Below are 21,310 nucleotides of genomic sequence, written 5' to 3'. Positions count from 1 at the left end.
TGGCTTCGAGACATGGTCAACGAAAATTTTGACGAAGGCAGAACCAGCAACGTATCGTGAGTGCCTTTAAATGCGCGCTACCACCAGACCACGGAGCCACGCGATAGAATCTTCGCCACATTTGCTTAACTTCGCAACATAGATCTTCAGTTGGCTGTCCCCGATTATGCAGCGCCGATATCACAGCTCTACTGGGAGACGACCGTTGCTATCATACAGCACGACAAAGTCTTTCCATTCTGTACGGCCTCACGGGTAAGCTGTAGCTACGTGGCTGCCCTTCGTGGCTGCCAGACTGGTCAGAAAGTATGCCGATCAGCAAATTCATCATCTGGGAAGATACTAACGCCAGTGGGCCTATATCCACTGCAAATTTCAATTCTCTTTGAGAGAAGAACCATTCTTACGCTCTACGGTTATGTCTTTGATTCTGTACAGGAGATATCCTGTGCGTACTCAAAGTCATTGACTTCGTCGTGGTTTGGACCCTATCAATGAACAGCACACCAGACCCAAGAACTCCGCTTGGACACTGCATTTGTATACAGGGTCATGGATGGAGAGCTATGGAAAGGCGATACAGGACTGTAGCCATTCGAACTTGTGTAGTCCAAACCAAACTATTTCACGTTGTCGGAAGCAGACCTTCTTTGAGTCATCGCCAAGAGCGCCTCATGCAGGTGAGACTACGAACGCGGTGCACGTGGCCCCGATCCTGCGGCATCAACCTTTAGGCACCATACCATTCCAAATTCCGCGAATGAACTCTGCAATCCTAGAGAAGATGGCAGGCGCAATTCACGGGGTCTTGCAGGCCATGGATAACCTCGCCAATGCGCCAGTATCACTGACTGCATGGCTAGTTCAGTCCGCTCCTCCAAGGCAGCACTCGCCAACCGCCGCTGACCTTACGCCTCCCAAGGTCGTCAAAAGAAAGAGAAGGCTTACACTGCCACTGGATGACGTTGCACATGAAGTACCAGGAAGGCCGAAATGGTTCGGCAAGACAGTCCAGCAGCGCACACTTGAGCAGCTGCAGAGCCCTCTGACGAGGCTGCCGGCCGAACTGCGAGAGCAGATATGGCGACACGTTATTTTGACCAATGCAGATAGGTACGACGGTAAGAGTGGTGGGGTGGTTCAATTAGAATGGCGGAGCACGGGCTCTGGTCGAGGGCGAGCGAGAAGTCGGGGAAAGCTGGATACTAGGCCTGGTGTGCTCGGTATGCTTTGCTCGTGCCGCATCGTGTAAGTGTTCGACAAGCGCATGGTACCATCTTGACTGATGCTCGGCCGCCCAGCTATTCGGAAGCGATTGATCTTCTCTACTGCCTCCCCACGTTTTCCTTCCGTCACCAGAATGTAGAGACGTTCCTGGCTTTCATGTGCGCCATACCCCAGCATCGAAGGAATCGAATCCGCTTCCTCGATCTGCGGTGGCTGGGTGTCCCTAAAGCTCGGAGTGGTCTTGATCCGCCAGTGTATCAATCAACTTCTCAATGGTCCTACAGGCGGATCAGCAACATCAGGGCCCTGTCAAGATTACCTGACAAGGCGGTCATCGAGGCAGAAGATGAACTATTCGACTCTACTTGGGTGGTTAATGAGATACTTAAAGGCATGGAGGGACTTGAGAAAGGAGGTGTCAATTGGGGGCGTGTATCGACAGGCTGCTTTGCACGGAACTAGTAAGCTAGCGTTGCGTTGTCTACTTATGTCTTGCAATGAAGCCAAGTCCACAACGATAGCAGTCTTGTTATACCTTAGGGGAGGTCCAAGAAGACTTTCCTCATCTTGTTGTAATCAGGTGTCCCTTGACCGGTGACAGGGTCCCAGCCAGGGCTCGCCGGGAAACCATCAGTACCACACCCTGGGTTGCTTCCAATAGTTACATCGTTGAACATCTCAGGGTGCTTGTAGATGATCTGGTTCAAGAACCCGATCGACTTCTTGCCCTTCTCTAACCTCTCCTCATTCAGCAAGTTGATGATACTAGCGAAGATAGGAGCGGACGCTGATGTGCCACCAAAGCCGTAGGTATTGTCGAGATATACAGTTGCGAGATTGAGACCGAGAGCGGAGACATCGGGGAACGCACGACCGGAGGAGTTGAAGACCGCCTCGCCATAGTTGGGGGCGTACTTCTCGAGATACGTTGAAACGGCTTCGTCCTGGTAGGACGGACGAGGGAAGACGCTGGAGAAACCACCGCCAGAGTAGAAGGACTGAGGACCATTTGGACCGGCGACAGCCTGCTCGCCACCGTAGATGGACGAGTTACGGAGTGTTGTAGCGCCGACGGAAGTGATGTAAGGGCAGTTGGCAGGGAACGACGGCGAGAAGCGCGAACCATTCTCATCAACGTAGCCGAACTCGGCATTCAGACAACTGTTGTTGTAACCGGCGTTGTACCTGTTGGCTACACCAGAGTCACCTGACGCGAAGATGACACTCACGCCCTGGAGTGCCAGCTTCATCCACTCGCGACACTGGCGCTCCTGATAGAATTGAGGAAGGGCCCCCTCAATCTGGACGTAGGAGACCGAGATCACGTTACTGACCGGAGCACCGCCGCATTGTAGAGGACCAAGGTAGGCTCCAGGAGCATCGTTGGGGTCAGGATAGGCAGGATCAACGTAAGGCTGGTCTCCACCCTGGTAGGTGCAGTACGATGCGTCCTGGTCTTGTCAGTATCTGAGTTGTCAGAGATCGAGGATTACCATACCAGAGCATCCAGGAAGATGTTGAATGTGCCAACAGAGTCGACGTTGACGGAATCGCCGTTCTGATACAAGCGCGCGTGCTGCGGCCAGATGATCGAGTACGATGTCTGGAAGTCCAGAGCACTCTCGATAGCCTCTCCATTCTCAGCCAATGAAAGGTTCGAAGCCTTTCCACCATCAATCGAGATGAATTCAGGCACCACGTCGGATGGGATCTTGGGGCTGGTGAAGTTCTCAAAGAATGTCTTGAGATCCGGCAGATAGAGGTAATCAGCCCACTCCGCAATACCGAGCTGGTTGCCAGTGTGGTTGTACTTGCCCACGGGAATGTTGTAGATGGCTCTCAAGCAGTCGATGGTGATCAGAGTTGCGCAGTTAGCGATACCGGTGAGGCCGGTGAGATTGACAGCAGCTTGGACTGTGGCCACGGACTTCTGAGCAATGGGTTGCAGACCATCAAGTTGGACCGTGGGCATGACAAAGTCGACATGCTTCTTGATAGCTTGCGGGAGCCCGTACTCATCGCACGCAATACGGAATCCACCAGACGCCTTGTGTTGGTAGAAGTGATACTCTGTTTGCAGCAAAGCCTCGAGTTCCTCAACAGTAGCTGAGAATTCGACCCAATTGCGCCCTATTCGTCTTTAGTGAAGCTCAAAAGCATACAGACATTCGTACTTACCGATCGAATGCTTGACTCGCTTGAGATTAATGCCTGAAGTCTGGAGCCACTCAAGGGTTGTCTTTGAGGTATCTGGATGCGGCGCAAATGTGTTCGCGACCTGCTCCGCGGTCCAGTGCTTTCCTGGTTTCGTCCATCAGTGATATGGATGAAGAATCCATTACAAGGACTCCTTACCGAAGTTTGGCGATTCTGGGTCCGAGATATCGTCAAGGTAACGGTCTGAGTGTTCCAGATTGCGTTGTGTCAGACCGATCCTCACAGGCAAGATTGTGTCTTTGGGAGCACGCGAGTGCTTGGTCCAAGCAACAGGCAATGCATCCCTCTTCTCGTGGAGCACATGCGAGCCGAGTGGTGAGCCTACTACGAAGCTACTGAGGCCGAGTAACAATAACTCTGAGACACGCATCTTTGCAGAGTGACCCTTCAGGCCAGGACTACTGAAGAGCGTTTTAAATGTGCAGTCGGCGGCATTTTGTAGATGAGCATGAGCCTGACGCTGTCATCCTCGTACTCATTCCGTGCTTCCTGCTGACGACGGCCCAAGTGGTGAAGCCATCGCTCTGATAGGACAGGCATGTATTTGTCCTGTTTCATGAAGCCTAGGCGATACCGTTGGCCATCTGTAGTGTCCCTGGTTCTCGGTGCGCAAGCATCTGCATTGTAGATCTGCCAATCGCGTTGCGTCAATCCTGATAGCCGTATCTATATGCGAACCGGCGAACAATAGAAGCTTGGTTGCCCTTGGCTGGGAAGCTTGGAGGCCCACGGGAAAGCTTATTTGATGTGATGGAATAGGAAGGTAGTTGATAACACGGCTAAGGAAGCGGAGATGATGGAGCGACGATCCAGCCGACCGGAAACGCCGGGATTAAATCATTGAACCTGCACCGTTTACCTTTAGCGGAACCACGTCGTTTCTCTTTAACCGAACTAGGTCGTTTCTCTTCATCTCAACCATGTCAACTATGCTCAGTATCGTGTTCGAGTGTTACGCTTCACGGAGGAAGATGACATTCTACGTCTGAGATGACATTACCGTAGGTGACCAGAGTGTGACATTTAACATTTTGCATACCGGTAAATCGTACCCGGTGGTATGCTCAACATGCCAGGCCGGAAGCCCATGGAGTACTGGTTCTGATCAAATCTCCGAAGACTGTGTTCGGTCGGCAGGCCGACTGGATAAATTGAATAAATGCGCGCAAGTACAAGTACGATCACGAAATGCCGCTGGTCGATACCGTGATGGATCCTTACTCGAGCCTTTCGAGAGGCGACGAGCGCATGTGCAAGGAGTGTGTGCGAGACTGAGCCATGGTCGGATTGTCAAGCTACCTCTTTGTGTAGGGGTCAAGTGTAAAGGGGGCCTGAAAACCTGACCGGCGAAGGTCCGATTCGCACTCGAAGAGGTGCTGTTGAAGAACACTCCGGTATACGGGGCACTCTCGTGTATCTGGGATTCAGCAGAACCCTGCAGGAGCGGCGATTGTGACAGTTCCGCTCCGAAGTGTGAGCAGGCATCATGAAGTCATACATTATTCTGTTGTTACATCTATCACAGCACCCTGTCCACAGCATTTCCTTACCGATGCACGTCGAAACTACGCGGAAGCGCCAATACGCTGCATACGGTGTACAACCCACATCACCTGCCCTCCTTGATCTTAACGGCACCCGCCAACTGCGGGAACGTGCCCCTGAAACTCTGGCCCAGCGACCAGTTATTCAGGTCCCTCATGTGTGTCTCAAACGCAGGGTTAATCAGCCACTGATCGTCCTCCTTTGGCGGCAGGTTCGTGCTCGATGGCAGGCTAGCCGGTGTGCCATCAGCTTGTGGGGTGTGTGGCGCGGCTGGACTACCGGCGTTCACGTGTGTCGAGAAGGGCGAGGATGGGTGGACTGAAGAGGAGCCGGCAGAGAGACTCTTGGATTGGATCTTCGATGCGGGCAGTAGGACGTCTCGTGCTTCGTAAGGCCAGTTCAGCGATACCGTTGTTGTGAAAGGGATGAAGAACGTGTCAAAGAGTATGAAAGGCTGCTGGGCGCACAGTCTGTCGCGAAGTCCAGGCCTGAATGGTATCAGTTTGAGTGAGATATGAGGCATACTTGGAACCTACCAAGGCAAATGATCGATCCAGCACGGGTGGGCAGTGAACAGTTGACTAGCACGTGGTGTCACCCAGTGCGGCAGTCTGTCGTAGTTGTCCTGCGTAGGCTCAATTTGCCAGCGCATGACGAGGAACATGATGTAGACAATGGCTACCTGCTCAGGCCAGCCACAGATGTCGGGGAATGTTCGCAGGATGTCGGTGAACAGCTTCGACAGCGGATGCGCGTCTACAGCGCGATCTGGGTATACCAACGATGTGAAGTTGGGGTACAGCGGGCCGACCAACGTCTTCACAGGGACGCCCTCCGCTGCTCGTGCTTGGCGGTCCTGCAGAAACTCCAGCAGAATGACGTCTAGCGGGCAGGTGGGCGCTATGTTCCGTGGCAGTGTGAGGCATGGCACCAGGTTCGGCGCATACTGGCCCTGGCCGTTGCTGCATACGTTGCTGGGGGGCAGCTGCTGGGGAGACGGCAAGTTCGGGTCTACGTGTCGACGCTGGTCGTGATCCAGCAGGAACTCGACGCCCATGCGCTCGTCATAGGGTTCCTGGATCTGAGGTCGAGGTCGCTCGTGCGCGTAGGCTGCGCTGTCGTGGGAGTAACCGCGCATATGGCTGGCAGGCGTCTCGCCGGGGTAGGGCCATTGCCGCGAGGCGTCTGTGCCGGCCGGCGAGTGGGTGCCGTTCTGCGAAGTGCCTGCCGCAATGTCCTGGAGCGTGGCATGGAACTGGCGCGGGTCGACGGGCGGTGCAGCGACCTCGCGGTGCTGGTGGTGTGGCGGCACCGGCAGCGGCGAGCGCTCGGCAGCAGCGGCCAGCTCTGGCGTCTGTTAGCACTCAATTGCCGTGTCAAGTGACTCGACGCACCATTGAGACCGCCCGCGGCGCGCAGAATGGGCTGGATGATGCTCAGAACGCCCTCGAGGCGCTTCCGGATGTCGGCATTCTCGGCCTGGGCGGCTTCCTTCTCGCGCAGCACAATCTGCAGGTCGTGGTACGGCTGCTGGCTCTCGAGCTCCTGGATGCGCTGGTTTAGGCGGTCGATCTGCGTCTTGGTGCGCTCTCTGATGGCGCGCTGGGCCTCGCGGTCGTTTGCGCGTTTCCGCGCGAGCTGCTCCGGGGTGAGGTTTGCGACACCGCGCGAGGCCGGGGCGGTGCGGCGCCTCTTCGCGGCAGGTTGACCCGCATCGGCGTGGCTGTCGTCCTCTTGCGCGACAGAGGAGGGGGAATTGGCTTCGCTCGGGGGGACAGCCGCCATGGCGATTGGGGGAACGCCTGCAGCACGCAAATGCGACTCGTATTCTGCTGAAGGAGGCAGCCTGCGAATCCAAAACGAGTCATGATCTTGCCGCGTGTGCACCCGGAGTCCCGAGCCCTGCCCTGGGGTTCGGCCATTACCGGCTCGGCGTTTCCCTGGAGCTATTCAGCCGTCTCAAGGAACGACCGCCGCCTTGGACTCAATGGCATCTGTGCGAAGTAATAATAGCGGTCTGAAAGGAGCAGTTGACTGCGGGTTCAGAACACAGCTGTTGATTGCACTCCTTGTCTTGACGATGGTCGACGCCTCGGTCTGACGACTTGTCAGACCCCGCCCGAGTCCCCGGGCATCTGCCATGCACAGCGTGATCCTGCCGGGTCGCCTCGAGTACCGGTACGCATGTGGGGACCCCGCTTCGTTAACGCCGAGGTGATACAAGTCAGCATGGATCACCGAGGTGATACAGCTTGGCTTGAGCTTCATCGTGCTTCCTCAAGCTTCAACACCATCTGATTAGGTTCCCAGTTGAAGATCATGGCAGGCGACACACCTCCTGGCCCGCCTCCAAATGGAGCTCCTCCCAAGTTCATTCATCAGGATGTTAGCCAGCTCGGCATTGCTTCAGCCGTACTGAAAGCCGGTACGTCGAGCGACTTTCAGTCCCGGCCTCTACTGACAGCCAATTCTAGTCGCCGCTGCCACAGGTAGAGCCTTCACGTCTCCGTTCAAGGGCGAAAATGGCGCAAGCACCTACTGGAAAGACGTCGCCCTGGCAATGTTCCGCACCCAGCTCGGTAATCTCGACATCGCGCAGGATCGATACCTAGGCAGCACCACATGCACTCCCGTCTACCATCAGTACTGCAAATCCTACAAACTCACGCCTGATTCCATCACTCTCCCCAGCGGCACGCAAGCACACTGGCTCGGCAACAAAGACGCACCAAAGACACTTGTATATCTGCATGGCGGAGGATATGTGCTGCCTTGTATGTCAGGGCATCTCATCTGGCTCGACGATATGCGGAAGAGTGTGGGAGGAGACATGAGCGTATTGTTGCTTGCGTACGATCTGGCGCCCGAAGCCACCTACCCTACACAACTACGCCAGACCGTGGAGCTTTTCCAGTATCTGACCGAGACGCTCGGCCGCAATCCTGCAGATCTGATCGTTGGCGGCGACTCAGCAGGCGGCAACTTGACACTCGCCCTACTCTCGCACCTCGCGCATCCGCACCCGGAGATCGCTGAGCTGAGGCTGAACGGCAAGATTCACGCAGCAATGCTCATCTCGCCCTGGGTCAGCTTGACTCAACACCACACCGCAGCACACGAACGGAACGCAGAAAGAGATGTTTTCGATAGCCGTCCACTGTCTCGCTGGGCTGCGGCGTTCCTAAACTCCAAATCTCCCTTCGCCGGCGATGCTTACACTGAGCCTGTCATCGCAAGCCCGGAGTGGTGGGAGCCTGTGGCTGACGTTGTCGACGAAGTATTGATCTGGGGCGGGGGCAACGAGATTCTAATTGATTCGATTCAAGCGTTTGCGCAGAAGTTCAGTGTTGGCTTCAGACGGAGAGGTGGGCATGTCAATGTGGTCATCACAAAGGGGGCAATGCATGACGAGATGATCTTTGAGAGAGTGCTGGGGTACAAGGGCGACTCAGGCACAGGGAGCAAGCAAGTCGTCGAAGGATGGGTCAAGGCGAAGTTGTAGCCAGCAAGGCGACGTGTAAGTAGGGACTGGTCGCAATTGGTAAATGCCGAATACCTCCTGACAAGGTCAACGTCACACACAGCATACAGTAATGACTCTCACGGGTCAACGCGCTCACTTGATTTGCACATTGCTAACGACGCTGCAAAGGTATCTCTCAATCATAAACTCATCAATGCTCTTGCCTCGCCAGAGCTCAAGTCCGCCATCTTCTCAAGGCCCAAGCCCAGCCAGCCTTCCAACATCTACCATCCCGAGCAAGCAACGAAGTTGTTGCCGCTAGCACCAGTGTGAGTGATCTCGCCAGCCCGCGCTCCGCTGCCGTTGATAACAACGCGGTCGGCACCGGGGGATCCTGCGTTGCACGTCAGTGAAAGCTACAAATGGCCTGGATCCGAATGAAACGTACCGCCGGTGTAGACACCGCTGGTCTTGAGAGGGAACTCGTAATAGCTACCGCTTACGAGAAAATCGAAGCCCTCATAGTTATTGTACTTATGAGGGTAGGTCGAGCTTCCGGCGACGCCGCCGCTCTTGACGTAGCTGTATGCCGCGCTGCGGGCGGCAGACACTTGGGCGCTCGTGTAGCAGGTGCTTCCGCAGGTGACGTAGCACGCGCGGGCATCAATGGCAGCGTCCTCGATGGGAGCCTCTGTGACGACTGAGGTGGGGAGGGAGAAAGCGACGGGCGCGATCAGGGCGAGGATGGAGAGGAACTTCATGGCGACGGCTGCGATGGATGCTGGGTAGCGAGGGTGGGAGACTGGTGTAGTGGAGCGAAAGACTGAGTTGGCTGGACTGGCTGGTTTCTCTTCCACGGGATGTTGTCGTCTCTTATGTTGTTCATCACCGCGGATGTCTCCGGACTACTCTGTGAGACCCTTGTTGATCAGATACTGGATTGATTGCTCAGAGCGCCAGCCTTCCTGAAGCACCGTCTTGCTCCGCCGGGCATGCGTAGTCGCAGACGCAAAGTCAGGTCGACTTGCTTGTCGAGGGAAATGGTCCTATCAGCGCTCGCTCGCCGCGGCCCGCTTCCTTCTACACAGCTTCGAGCATGGCGCACCTTCTCACGTTCGATAGTGTGATTGGAGGGACAGCATATGCAGGACATATAAATGTACCACGGATATGATGATCACCATTCACTGACCCTTGTCCACGGTTACGCTTTGTGCTGATCAGGCAGGTACAGATGTTTGATCGCAGCGCATTGCGGAGTACAAGCGTTAACGCAGCATTAGCGAGATGCCAAGTACAGTACTCGTTGCTAGTCATTTCATCTGGCTTATCGTCTGGATTAACGTTTTACGGCACATGTGCCTATCTGATAGGCCATGTGTGGTCCCAGGCATGGTGATCTGGCGCCGGGAGCTAGACGCGAATGGAAGGAGGTCGGAGCGTCTAGTCAGAAGAGTGTAGGATTGGGTGGAGTCGCCCGACGATTTCATATGGCTAGTAAGACATTGATGAGCTGATCCCGAGGTGAAGACTGTGAGGAGCGATCTCGGTGTTTGGAGTTGTCGAGGAATCGAGTATGTTGTGAAGTCGAACATCACCATAGTGTTTGCATAACGCTGACTGCACCCCGTTTGATCTTGAACCACAATCGACAGCTGCGTATGTGTGATACTTTCTACGAATGACTGCTAAGGAATAACTCTGATGCAGCGGTAAGCAATGAAGACAACAAGTCGCTTGCATCAGCATGCCAGTCTTTTGTTCTTGCGTGTTTACGTCCATAGACTCCATGAGATCATCTAAATGGAGCTTCTACGGTGGTATGGAAACGAGAGAGACTCCGACGGCCATATCTTCTAATACCGTCAGAAGCAGTTCCCTGAACCTAGCGAGCACGGGAAGATTCCTTTGTCCAAAGTCAACGCGTTGGATGCTGTGTGGAGTGGGTACTGAGTGTTCAATTGGAGCGTCTCGACGGAGACTTGATACAGATTTTGGACGCCCAGGACACAACCTACCCAATTATACACCTTCCAGCTGCAGTAATTCCGATGATGTTCAAGCCCGATCACCGGACAGATGACTCGAACACTCTTTGGAGAGTAGTACCGTACTCCAGCGTAAGGGTAAGCTGTCGGGTCTTCCGTCCGAAGCCCGCGGTGCCTTGTCGGAGAACGCTACATTAGCAATTTGACAGCGATGCATCTATCTTAGTCGTCGTCGTGGAACCCATCAACAGACACGTGATAACGAGTCGGCATGTCATTGTTCATAGCGTGCAGACTTCCCCGAGGCTCGCCATGCCGAGAGAGCAGATCAGTTCTTTCGAATAGATTTCACGATCGTGACAAAAGCTGAACGCAACCACACATTCGATTGTAGTCTCCAGGAGCTCATGCAGTTGCGCTTGCGTCCGCAGCTAGCTTTGTATACCCCATCTCGGACGCCCGCAGACTTGCATGAAGCCTGGTAGGTTCCTCTGCGAATTGACGTCCCTGCCTTGAGAGCCATGTCTGGCTGGAGATGCGATGGTCGGCCTTGGTCTCGTTTCTCATACTGAGAATCTCGATGTTGGAAAGATGACAGCTGGCTGTCAATCTCGAGCAGTTGTCTTGGTCTCTATGTGGCACTGCGATATGATTCAGCCTGTTGCGGTGGTACCCCAAAAAAGCACTCCTGTACCCTAGCATCAATAGTTCTGCTTCAGACTAGGCGGTCTTCCTCCATGCATCGGCCAACAACGCACTGCCAGCGATGGTCCCAAATATGCCGACCTGCAAGTCACTCAGAAGACCCGCCTCGACCGACCAGTGCAGCGTCATGGGCGCATAGGCGATGTTGCTGACCAGATCCTTCCACCAGGTGAAGCTCTTGCTGTACACGTCCTTCTTCTCCTGGTCTGCCCTCAACTTATCGTCCTTCTCACCATCTCCAACGGCCTCAAGCCCTGGCTCAGTGTACGCCCGCTCAATGGTCAATCTCAAGATCTCACACCCAACGTAGGCAGCCCAGAATCGCGAACTCCACACCCACCACCATGTCTCCCGCTTCTTCCCCACTTGGCCAGTCCACGCCTCACTTGTCAGCATGCCCTTGGACGCTGCGTACGCGCCGTTCTCGAGGACCTGGAACGCCACACACGACGCAATAGCGGCCCACGTTGTCCCTCTCAACAGCCTCTCCTTCCGTGTCGCCTCTTCCGGCAGCGGCGACAGATACGTGCCCCTCGCCCATGTATACAGCCCTAGCATGCCCCACATGCGCACGAATATCCTGTAGTCGGCAATCACATCTGCGATTGCTTTCGACGACCCAACAGTCTGAGCTAGCAGCTTCGTGCTCGCTGAGGCGGGAAGCGCGGCGATCAGCGTCTCGCCTGGGAGCATCACGTCGACGGCTTTATCTGCCAGGTCTGAGGCGACGGCTGCGAGCCGTTTCTCGAGGACTTGTTGGCCGAGGGCGTACACGAGAGTGAGGGTGTAGCCTGTCGTGCAAAGGACCACATCGATGCCAGCCGGCGTTGATAGCAGCGCGGAGAGGCGGAGTAGACTGCGGTCTGTGGAGTGCGCAGCATTTCGCATGCGCCTGGCAAGTAAGTAGCGGAGCGTCTGGACGAGTGCGGGCCTTGATGGAGGACGCGGTGTGCTTGCTTTCGAGGCATCAGGCGCGACAGGGGCGCTGTCGGCGCTGGGTGTTGTTGTGCTTTCAGGGTGCGAGTCTTCCATCTTGTCTCATGAGGGATGAGGAGTGCTGGGCAGCATGTGGGAGAATTTCTGTCATGATAGCGGTCACGGAAAGCTCGCTGACACTGACGCGCCTTCCGAGGCTCGGAACTCTTCCGTCATAAAAACACGCGCGACTGTGTCCACGCTCGGCGTCCGCGGATATGCATGTGATGGACCCTGAATTCTGACCGCACGTCTCCAGTCGTCAAGATCAACAAGACAGACAGGCACACATGTCGCGACGCGCATTGGCCTTTGATGCTAGTCATTACCAACTAGGAGCAGCTATCACATGTCCAATCGATGATCCTTTGCGAAGCCTGGCTGAAACGGGCCGATCCTTGCCTTTCCCAAACGTCAACTCCACAGTAGCACCCCAGATGGCCCCGCTTGTGTGCTGTCTTCCTCACCTCTACTCTACCCGTGAATCCTTGCTCCTCGCTTCCATACTCCCGCGCTCCTGACGTGCGTTCGTAGCTCGCTCTCAAGACGTTCCATAGCAGCAGAATAAACAAACACACATCGCTTTCCATCCACACAACCGTCTGACATTGTTGGGAGGCGCGAGAGACAGGCGCCATTGACGCAGAGACGGTGAAGAGAAGGAAGACAAGCCACCGCCATCATGTCCTCAACACCCGACCCAAACCATCCGCCGACGAGGATCCCCACGTACCCGCTGGCGCATTCGTTTCGCCAGAAGCCCAGGCGGCTGCCGCTCGTCCTGCGCTTCGCCAAAGGCTCCATCCACAGCGCCATCTACATCCCCGTGATCCTGCACTCGCTCGTGACCGCGCTCATCGCCTACCTGGACAGCTTCCCGCACATCCACATCAGCATCCCCGCGACCATCATCCCCTCGCTGTCCATTGTGGTGGGCCTGATGCTGGTGTTCCGCAACAGCACATCGTACGACCGCTTCTGGAGCGGCCGCAACTGCGTGACGGCCGTGGGAACCAGCGTGCGCAATCTCGCGCGCATCCTGCTCGTCAACGCGCAGGACGCGCAGGGCAAGTCGACGCCCGACGAGCGCCGCGACACGGAGCGCACCGTCCGCGTCCTCATCGCCGTGCTCTACGCCATCAAGCACAACCTGCGCGCAGAGTTCAACATCCCGCCCGCCAGCCTAGCCAGCTCGTCCGCGCAGCTCAACTTCCAGGGCGTCAGGGGCGCAAGCAGCAGGCCCATCTCGCGCCCGCTGAGCCGGCGACCGAGCTACGTGGACCGCGGGCCCAGCTTGCCGGCGACGCCGACGCTGGAGCGGTCAAGAGCAGACCTGCACACGCCGCTGCTGCAGCATTCAACGGGCACGCTGGACAGCGTGCTGGAGAGCGGCTCCATGGCGACGAAGAAGGACGACTACGTCTCGCTGCTGCCAGACGGGCTGATGGGGTACGAAGACCGGGGCCTGGGACTGCCTCTGCAGCTCTGCGTGCTGCTGGAGTCGTACATAACGCGCGCGTACAACCGCGGCTGGATCAACGCGCCGCTCTCCTCGCAGCTGACAGTGCAAGTCAACAACCTCGTCGACGCATACGGGAAGATGGAAACCGTGAGTCCGCCCTCCCCACATCTTCGCATCCGTCTCCAGACCGTCACATCCGTCTCCAGACCGTCACATCCGTCTCCAGACCGTCGCATCCGTCTCCAGACCGTCGCAGCACACACTGACCTCCCCAGATCCGCACAACCCCCCTCCCAATCGCACACCTAATCCACGCCTCCCAAGTACTCTTCCTCTACATAACAATCCTGCCCTTCACCATGGTGTCGTCGTACGGGTGGTACTCGATCCCCGTGGTAGCCATGGTAGCCTTTACGCTGTACGGGATCGAAGGGATCGGGGTGCAGCTCGAGGACCCGTTCGGGTACGATCGCAACGACATCAAGATGGATGGCATCGTCGAGGATGCGCGCGAGGAGGTCGCGGTGCTGCTTGAGGAGTGGCGGGAGAAGTGGGACGGGGGGCGGAGCTACGGGGGCATGTTCTGAGAGGGGAGGGAGCGCGGTGGGTGTGCGGCTGTCTGGGAGTGCGGCTGTCTGGGAGTGGAGAGGGAGACGAGCAAGGGTGTAGAGGGCGGGGAGGTGCTTGTTGCTACGCTCCTGGCTTGTGGTGCTGAATGATGGGATTGTGTTGGGCTTCACACGACTTTTGCCTCTCCGTCAACAAACAATGTCCGTCGAGCAATGTCCGTCGAGCAATGTCCGTCGAGCAATGTCCGTCGAGCAATGTCCGTCGAACAATGTCCGTCGAGCAATGTCCGTCGAACAATGTCCGTCAAACAACATGCGTAAAACAATATACGTCTCTACCCATGCCTTCTTCGCGCCGCACTCCCCACTCCACGCCGCACTCCCCACTCCACGCCGCACTCCCCACTCCACGCCGCACTCCCCACTCTGCGCCTCCGAGCAGCGGCGTCGCTGCTGATGATGGATAATAATGGTGACCCGCCAACGCCTGGACCCCAGCAAACGCTGGCCCCAAACACATGCAAGCAAATGCATCACGTGAGATGCCGTCGATGCTTCCCGTGACTGTCGGGCCGGTATTGCGCCCTCGCAATCGCGCCACAATGGCTGCAGTAAGAATTAGAGAATGAGATGACATGGCCGTTTACACAAGTCCAAGGGCAAGAGGACGGCTCCCTCGAGTCCTACTCGAATCGCACGGGGGGTATCGAGGGCGCATCCGTCTCGCCAGACGCAGGCGACTCGTCCCGCAGCCGGCCCCCTCCGGCCCGCCCTGCGCTGCCGTCCAGTACAAAAGGGCCGGCGTCGTTGCGGGGAGTCATGGGCCCGTCTTGGGCGCGGTCGGGCATCAGCCCCTCGTGTGAGGCGAGGTACAGTGGCGACAGGCCGTTGAAGCCGCCCGGGCCGCGGTCAATGGATACCGGCTGGGTGACAGACGCAGTCGCGGGCTCGATTGGGCGGAACGGCGTTTGCGGATTCGCAGTGGACGCGTGGATGCTGATGTTGGTGGACTCGTGGATGCTGATGTTGGTGATGGCGTGTTGTAGGTCGGCAAGGTCCGTGTGGGGGGTCTCTGCCGCTGCGCCGTTCAGAGGAGCTGCCGAAGCGCGTGGCGTGACATGGCGGTCCTCTGAGGGGGGCTGTGCGTCCGCGGACAAGTCGCCGTTGGCTTGCGGATCCTCGTCCCAGTCCTCAAACTCGCCTGGATCCTCAACGTCGGCATCCAGGTCAGCAACCGCTCTGCAGTTGGGACACAGAAAGTTGGGCCATGTGGCGCCGTTGAGAATCGGCCGGATGCACTTGTAATGCCAGACGTGGGAGCAGGGCGCGACGAAGAGGGACTGGCAGGGCTGCGGGTACAGGTCAGCCAACACCAGCACCGGGCCGCACGCGGATACTCACTGCAATGGACATGAGACAGATGGCGCATTCGGACGTGTGTGTCGAGGCGCTGTCGTCCTCCTTCTTGGCCTTGGTGAGGTTGCGCAGTCGCTGGTGTGTTTGCTTGCTTCTGGGAGTCAGTACTGCATCGCCAGGCACAAGGCTCGTGCTTACTTGAATGAGTTGAGACCCTGCTGCCACCCGCGATTGCACTCGACGCGGATCTTGACGCATCGGAAGATCATCTCCTCACCGCCGCGGAAGTCTATGCCCAGCTGGATGATGTCGCCGTCCTTGATCCGAAAGGGCTTGGACTCGACGTTTGGCTGGCTCAGCCTGATGTGGTTGAGAAAGGTGCCCGACGAGCTCTTGACGTCCTTGATGTACCAGCTGCCGTCCTTGCACCACAGCTCGCAGTGTTTCCGGCTGACGACCTTGCTCTTGAAGCCAATCGCAGCGGCCGAGGGCACGTTGGCGGGCATGTCCGGCGCATTGTCGCGCTCCGAGTAGCGCCCCACACGCACCACGGCAGACTCGTCCGGCAGCGTGCGGGTGATGGTGGGGAACTGGAGCGAGGGCCGGGCGGCTCGGGGGTCCTGGTGGGGGATGAAGCGGATCGAGGGCAGGTGCTTCTGCGGGGTCGCGCCCTCTGCAGCGTTGTCGCTCGAGCTGTCGTGCTCGGTCGGGCGCGGGGTCGAGCTTGGCGTCGCCCTGGGGCTGGGGCTGGGGCGCACCGTGAGCTGGGGCGCCGCCGTCTCTGCTCGGGCCCTGGTCATGCTGAGCGCGCGCGGCTCTGCAGGCGGAGCGTCGGACGGGGGCGAGCGCGGGCGCGGCTGCGTGTGGCCGAGGGGTGCCGTCTGCCGTCGGGAGGGCGGAGGGGGACGGGCTGCGGGCTGCGCAGTCGCCGTGGCAGCGGGCTGCGCAGTCGTCGTGGCAGCGGGCTGCGCAGTCGCCGCGGCAGCAAACGGCGACACGGGCGGGGTGTGGGTAGAGGCGCGTGGGCGCGTCCTGGGGGTGCGGGCGTCCTCGCGGGGAGCGTCGGCGGCGTCAGTCGAGTGAAGGTGCAGGCCGTGGGTGTAGTTGCGCAGGAAGGAAATGCCTCGCTGCAGGCCAGTGGAGCGCGGCGAGGGCGAGACGGGCGATATGGGCGTCGCGGAAACGGTGGGGGCGGCTGGTGCTGGGGCAGTGAACATGGCCGCAGGGTCGGGGCTCAGCACGGTGGGCGCAGAACGACGGGCGCAGAGCGGTGGGCTCAGAGCGGTGGGCTCAGAACGGCGGGCTCAGAGCGGTGGGCTTGGGACGGTGGGCTCAGAACGGCGGACTTGGGACGGTGGGCTACAGAGCACGAGGGTCAACGGGCGGGCGCATCAACAGAGCGAGGCGGTCAACGGACGGCGCATCTACAGAGCACGAGGGCGGCGCTGGGTGTGGCCAAGCTCCGTCTGGGTGAGGAGTCGACGGCGCATGCAGCATGCAGGTCGAGCCAGTCGACTCGAGGGCTAGAACCAGCAGACCAGGCGAGACGGCGAGGCAGTTGCAAAGCAGCACGTCAACAGACGCCTGCACCGGCACCGGCACCGGCACAGGCCAGGCACAGGCACAGAGCATAGTCAGCATAGGGACTGGGAGCAGCGCCAGCGGGCAGCCGTCTGGTGTGCACTGTGCTGTGCGCACTGCGCAGACGGGAAGCCCCCTACAGGCTGCAGGCCGCAGGCTGCAGCAGACTCCTCCGCCGTGCGAGTCTCTGGGCGTCGCCTGGTGGAGCCGCCTTGCCGCTTCGCCGCCTCGCCGCGTCGCCGCGTCGCGGACCGCCTGGACCCACGGCCGTTCGGACAAGCAAGATCGACGCACGTGACGACATGTCATGTCGAATTTTTGGGCTGCCCGTCGCTCCGCGACGGCAACCCATCTCCACCATCGACATGCTACGGCCCCAGACGGCACGACCAATCGCGCGCGGGCTGTCGCAGGCCGCGTCGCAGCTCACGCGCTCCGCAACATGCGCCGGCAGGCGGGCACTGGCGACGGCGGTCGCAGAGGAGCGCGATCCCGCCGAGCTCGACCAGATCACCACGCTCCCCAACGGCATCCGCGTCGCCACCGAGGCCCTGCCAGGCCACTTCTCGGGCATTGGCGTCTACGTCGACTCGGGATCGCGGTACGAGAACGATGCGCTGCGGGGAGTGAGCCACATTGTCGACCGTCTGGCCTTCAAGTCGACGCGCAACACGACGGGCGACCAGATGGCGGACAGGATGGAGTCGCTGGGCGGCAACATCCAGTGCGCCTCGTCGCGCGAGTCGCTCATGTACCAGTCGGCCACGTTCAACTCGGCCGTCGAGAGCACAGTCGGCCTGCTCGCCGAGACAATACGCGACCCGCTCATCACCGAGGACGAGGTGCAGCAGCAGCTCGAGACGGCCGACTACGAGATTGGCGAGATCTGGAGCAAGCCCGAGCTGATCCTGCCCGAGCTGGTGCACATGGCCGCCTACAAGGACAACACGCTGGGCAATCCCCTGCTCTGCCCCAAGGAGCGCCTCCCGCACATCAACCGCGACGTCGTCGAGGCATACCGGAAGCAGTTCTACCGCCCGGACAGGATCGTCGTGGCCTTTGCCGGCGTGGCCCACAACGACGCCGTCAAGCTGAGCGAGCAGTACTTTGGCGACATGGCAAGGGGCCAGGGGCCTTTGCTCGTCGCCGTCGACGAGCACGCCGCGATACCCAGCCAGAAGCTCGGGCAGCAAGCCTTCTTTGCCGACCACCCCACGCCTACCGGCGGCTCTCCGCAGCCGTCCAAGCTGCTGTCCAGGATCCCCTTCCTCAAGAGCCTGTCCGCCTCGGCCGCCGACTCGGGGTCCCTCCACTCGTCCTTTGACCTCGACTTCCCGCCCATCGACACGACGACGCCCTCGCACTACACCGGCGGCTTCCTCACCCTGCCTCCCATCCCGCCGCCGCTGAACCCCATGCTGCGTCGCCTCTCCCACATCCACCTCGCCTTTGAGGCCCTGCCCATCTCCTCCCCGGACATCTACGCCCTCGCAACCATGCAGACCCTGCTCGGCGGCGGCGGCTCCTTCAGCGCCGGCGGGCCCGGCAAGGGCATGTACTCGCGCCTGTACACCAACGTGCTGAACCAGCACTTTTGGGTCGAGTCCTGCGTCGCCTTCAACCACAGCTACACCGACAGCGGCCTGTTTGGCATCTCGGCCTCGTGCGCCCCCAGCCACGTCGCCCAGATGCTCGAGGTCATGTGCCGCGAGCTCAAGGCCCTGGGCGACGAGACGGGCTACGCCGCCCTGAAGGAGGGCGAGGTCCAGCGCGCAAAGAACCAGCTGCGCTCGTCGCTGCTCATGAACCTCGAGAGCAGGATGGTCGAGCTCGAGGACCTCGGCAGGCAGGTCCAGGTCCACGGCCGCAAGGTCGGCGTGCGCGAGATGTGCGCCAAGATCGAGGCCGTGACCGTCGAGGACCTGCGCCGCGTCGCCCGCCACGTGTTTGGCGGCGACGTCCAGAACCGAGGCGCCGGGAGCGGCGCGCCGACCGTCGTGCTGCAGGAGGGCGAGCAAGAGGGGCTGAAGCGGAGGGACTTTGCCTGGGACGATATCCAGACCCGCATCGCGCGGTGGAAGCTGGGCCGCAGGTGAGCATGTGGCATGGCGGTGTATCGTCATGCTGTGCATGGCAGTGCATCATCATGCTGTGCATGGCGGTGCATCATCATGCTGTGCATGGCAGTGTATCATCATGCTGTGCATGGCAGTGCATCATCACGCTGTGCATGGCAGTGTATCATCATGCTGTAGATGGCGGTGTATCATCATGCTGTAGATGGCAGTGTATCATCATGCTGTGGATGGCGTTTGTATATTATTGCATGGCACGGTGCGTGGCGGGATGCATATCGCCCGACGATCTGGACGTACATGGATCTTTCTCGACGTTGTGCTGTATTCACGTGAATGAGTTTCTCACACCGTGCGGCTCCGATCTATACTCTCCATTGCCTACAAGTCAAAGGATGCACAAGTCAAAGGATGTACAAGTCAAAGGATGCACAAGTCAAAGGATGCACTCGACTCTGTAATACAGCTTCCATTGCACTAAAGCTTGCTGGTGCTCGGTGTAGACTCGAATCATCTCACTCGTATAAACGGCCCCTTCAACGCGAGGCCTCGGCATAGCAAAGAGCTACCGGACAGCATACGTACATCCAGTCTGTCTCTCAATCATCTAAGACTTCCAGTCCGTCCCATGTCTCCTGTGACAGCACCCCGCGCCATTGCCCGTTTGATGGACATCATCAGTACTTCTTGTGATCTGCGGACGACTCTTCAGGCCCTTTAACGGGATTACAGTCCTTCCAGCCGCTTTCATAGAAAAGCCCCCCGTCTGAACTCAGCGCAAGAAAATACTCACCTGTATGAAAGCTGCAGCCCCAACGCCCATTGCCATGAGCACCGAAGAGCTTACTGCGCGGCGTGCATGCAGGTGGGGAAACGGGAAATGCCGCCTTCGTCTTCTTCTCGCTTTGCCGGTGTCGCCGTCTTGACACTGGAGAACTGGCTTGGGCCGCTGACGGAACTGCTTGTGCTCCTGCTGGTAGTGCGGTAGACCTGCTTCGTACACGGGCCTGCCATTTAGAGGGCGGTGGTTTTAGCGGAGCAAGCCCTGATCCCTAGTCCACGGCCGTAATGTGGGGTTGCTGTCCATACCCTTGGCTGAAAGTGTAGACTATGGCACCAGCGCTTGAGCCCGTGGGAGGCGAGGCCTGTGGAGACGGCTTTTGTAGATCCTGAGGTATCTGAAATTGTGGAGCTGACGTCCCTGGACGCGGAGGGGCTCCTCGTTGTATCGTTGGGACCTGTCTTGGCGGTTGTGGCGTGATCGTTTCGAGCCATTGGAATATTCAAAACGGGGCTGAAATAGGCCGGGGAGAGACTCATTCGGAGATCCAAACTCAATCGAGGGCCTTCATCAATTCGAACGCATTCCCAAACTCTGTATAGTCCCATTCCTCCTCATCAGGCGCAAATCGTGAGCCAGCATACTCCTCCTTGGAGATGCTGCCCGGAGAAGGCTCGAGCTCAAGATGTAAACAATCGCGCAATCGTTCGTCAGGAAACTTAGTTCTCTCCAACATCCATTCTGCCGCAAGCTCGATACGTCGATCAGCAGTCCTGCCGCCGAGAGCGAAGAACGCAGGTCTCCACGTAGAAGACTCTGTTCCAGACTTCATTGGCACGGTGATGCTCTCGACATTCGGGAATCGTGCGAGCATCTTCCTCCCACTGTCCAGAATGGCGGGCCAGAAACGGTTCCGCCACCCATGGCTGGTGCTGTCGAGGTCTCTGCTGTTGAAGATGCGGTAGGCTGCCTCCGTAGTCAACGTGACATGGCGGACAAGCTGGCAGTAGGCGAGCGTCAAGTTTGTCTTGCCCAGAAACCAGATGCGGAAAGTGTTGTCGCCGTACAGAACGGGAGCAGACTCAGCGTGCAGCTGCCGACAGGATTGCAATAGTCCTATCGAGACCTGTTTGTGTACGCTCATTGGCTCCGCGGCACCAGAGCCCCTGTAGCGGACGATTTTCGATCTCAACTTGGGCTCTGGCTGATATGGATTCTTGGTGTAGATGAATATGGCGCCAGTGACGTGGAAAGCGTAAGCATAGATGAAGTCGCGCAACTCGCGAGGGAGATCTAGAAAGCTGATCCGGCACGGGTCTTTCTCGGATGATTGGCTCCACGCTGTAGAGATCTCTGATCCTTCCAT

At 58.4% G+C, this 21,310-nt stretch overlaps 12 protein-coding genes across 12 annotated transcripts; 5 read left to right on the top strand and 7 right to left on the bottom strand.

The window, feature by feature from the left end:
* Positions 1 to 741: 741 nt before the first annotated feature.
* M421DRAFT_415622 (uncharacterized protein) lies at positions 742 to 1,804 on the top strand. The gene is made up of 2 exons (XM_033590771.1): positions 742 to 1,248; positions 1,302 to 1,804. Exons 1-2 carry the CDS (start codon positions 785 to 787, stop codon positions 1,687 to 1,689), a joined length of 852 nt encoding a protein of 283 aa, XP_033453526.1. The 5' UTR covers positions 742 to 784; the 3' UTR covers positions 1,690 to 1,804.
* On the bottom strand, positions 1,605 to 4,179 carry M421DRAFT_415621 (subtilisin-like protein). Its single transcript, XM_033590770.1, has 4 exons — positions 3,583 to 4,179; positions 3,406 to 3,528; positions 2,726 to 3,357; positions 1,605 to 2,678 (listed from the first exon to the last, which is right to left on the bottom strand). The coding sequence occupies exons 1-4, from the start codon at positions 3,812 to 3,814 to the stop codon at positions 1,764 to 1,766; spliced, it is 1,902 nt and encodes a 633-aa protein (XP_033453525.1). The 5' UTR covers positions 3,815 to 4,179; the 3' UTR covers positions 1,605 to 1,763.
* A 718-nt stretch (positions 4,180 to 4,897) lies between these two features.
* On the bottom strand, positions 4,898 to 6,822 carry M421DRAFT_415620 (uncharacterized protein). The gene is made up of 3 exons (XM_033590769.1): positions 6,384 to 6,822; positions 5,526 to 6,336; positions 4,898 to 5,477 (listed from the first exon to the last, which is right to left on the bottom strand). Exons 1-3 carry the CDS (start codon positions 6,772 to 6,774, stop codon positions 5,054 to 5,056), a joined length of 1,626 nt encoding a protein of 541 aa, XP_033453524.1. The 5' UTR covers positions 6,775 to 6,822; the 3' UTR covers positions 4,898 to 5,053.
* A 404-nt stretch (positions 6,823 to 7,226) lies between these two features.
* On the top strand, positions 7,227 to 8,825 carry M421DRAFT_415619 (alpha/beta hydrolase fold domain-containing protein). The gene is made up of 2 exons (XM_033590768.1): positions 7,227 to 7,414; positions 7,464 to 8,825. Exons 1-2 carry the CDS (start codon positions 7,309 to 7,311, stop codon positions 8,489 to 8,491), a joined length of 1,134 nt encoding a protein of 377 aa, XP_033453523.1. The 5' UTR covers positions 7,227 to 7,308; the 3' UTR covers positions 8,492 to 8,825.
* Positions 8,737 to 9,213, bottom strand: M421DRAFT_52769 (guanyl-specific ribonuclease Pb1; the record flags this gene model as incomplete). Its single annotated transcript, XM_033595050.1, has 2 exons — positions 8,737 to 8,846; positions 8,901 to 9,213. 2 exons carry the CDS (start codon positions 9,211 to 9,213, stop codon positions 8,737 to 8,739), a joined length of 423 nt encoding a protein of 140 aa, XP_033453522.1.
* Positions 9,214 to 11,160: 1,947 nt separating this feature from the next.
* M421DRAFT_52709 (uncharacterized protein) lies at positions 11,161 to 12,177 on the bottom strand (the record flags this gene model as incomplete). Its single annotated transcript, XM_033595044.1, has 1 exon — positions 11,161 to 12,177. One exon carries the CDS (start codon positions 12,175 to 12,177, stop codon positions 11,161 to 11,163), a length of 1,017 nt encoding a protein of 338 aa, XP_033453521.1.
* A 272-nt stretch (positions 12,178 to 12,449) lies between these two features.
* M421DRAFT_415614 (uncharacterized protein) lies at positions 12,450 to 13,938 on the top strand. Its single transcript, XM_033590767.1, has one exon. The coding sequence runs from the start codon at positions 12,803 to 12,805 to the stop codon at positions 13,889 to 13,891; it is 1,089 nt and encodes a 362-aa protein (XP_033453520.1). The 5' UTR covers positions 12,450 to 12,802; the 3' UTR covers positions 13,892 to 13,938.
* Positions 13,939 to 14,187: 249 nt separating this feature from the next.
* On the bottom strand, positions 14,188 to 14,721 carry M421DRAFT_193007 (uncharacterized protein). Its single transcript, XM_033588021.1, has 2 exons — positions 14,451 to 14,721; positions 14,188 to 14,394 (listed from the first exon to the last, which is right to left on the bottom strand). The coding sequence occupies exons 1-2, from the start codon at positions 14,683 to 14,685 to the stop codon at positions 14,273 to 14,275; spliced, it is 357 nt and encodes a 118-aa protein (XP_033453519.1). The 5' UTR covers positions 14,686 to 14,721; the 3' UTR covers positions 14,188 to 14,272.
* A 113-nt stretch (positions 14,722 to 14,834) lies between these two features.
* On the bottom strand, positions 14,835 to 16,307 carry M421DRAFT_97460 (SMAD/FHA domain-containing protein; the record flags this gene model as incomplete). The annotated part of the gene is made up of 3 exons (XM_033598505.1): positions 14,835 to 15,500; positions 15,553 to 15,658; positions 15,706 to 16,307. 3 exons carry the CDS (start codon positions 16,305 to 16,307, stop codon positions 14,835 to 14,837), a joined length of 1,374 nt encoding a protein of 457 aa, XP_033453518.1.
* A 124-nt stretch (positions 16,308 to 16,431) lies between these two features.
* M421DRAFT_192817 (uncharacterized protein) lies at positions 16,432 to 17,212 on the top strand. The gene has a single exon (XM_033588018.1). The coding sequence runs from the start codon at positions 16,627 to 16,629 to the stop codon at positions 17,032 to 17,034; it is 408 nt and encodes a 135-aa protein (XP_033453517.1). The 5' UTR covers positions 16,432 to 16,626; the 3' UTR covers positions 17,035 to 17,212.
* A 241-nt stretch (positions 17,213 to 17,453) lies between these two features.
* On the top strand, positions 17,454 to 19,184 carry M421DRAFT_52666 (uncharacterized protein; the record flags this gene model as incomplete). Its single annotated transcript, XM_033595042.1, has 1 exon — positions 17,454 to 19,184. One exon carries the CDS (start codon positions 17,454 to 17,456, stop codon positions 19,182 to 19,184), a length of 1,731 nt encoding a protein of 576 aa, XP_033453516.1.
* Positions 19,185 to 20,497: 1,313 nt separating this feature from the next.
* M421DRAFT_51966 (uncharacterized protein) lies at positions 20,498 to 21,310 on the bottom strand (the record flags this gene model as incomplete). Its single annotated transcript, XM_033594987.1, has 1 exon — positions 20,498 to 21,310. The coding sequence occupies one exon, from the start codon at positions 21,308 to 21,310 to the stop codon at positions 20,498 to 20,500; it is 813 nt and encodes a 270-aa protein (XP_033453515.1).

The sequence above is a fragment of the Didymella exigua genome (genome assembly GCF_010094145.1).
Source record: "Didymella exigua CBS 183.55 unplaced genomic scaffold M421scaffold_2, whole genome shotgun sequence".
Taxonomy (NCBI): Eukaryota; Fungi; Ascomycota; class Dothideomycetes; order Pleosporales; family Didymellaceae; genus Didymella; species Didymella exigua.
Note: the sequence above shows the minus strand (reverse complement) of the source record. Positions and strands in the feature narration are given on the sequence as shown.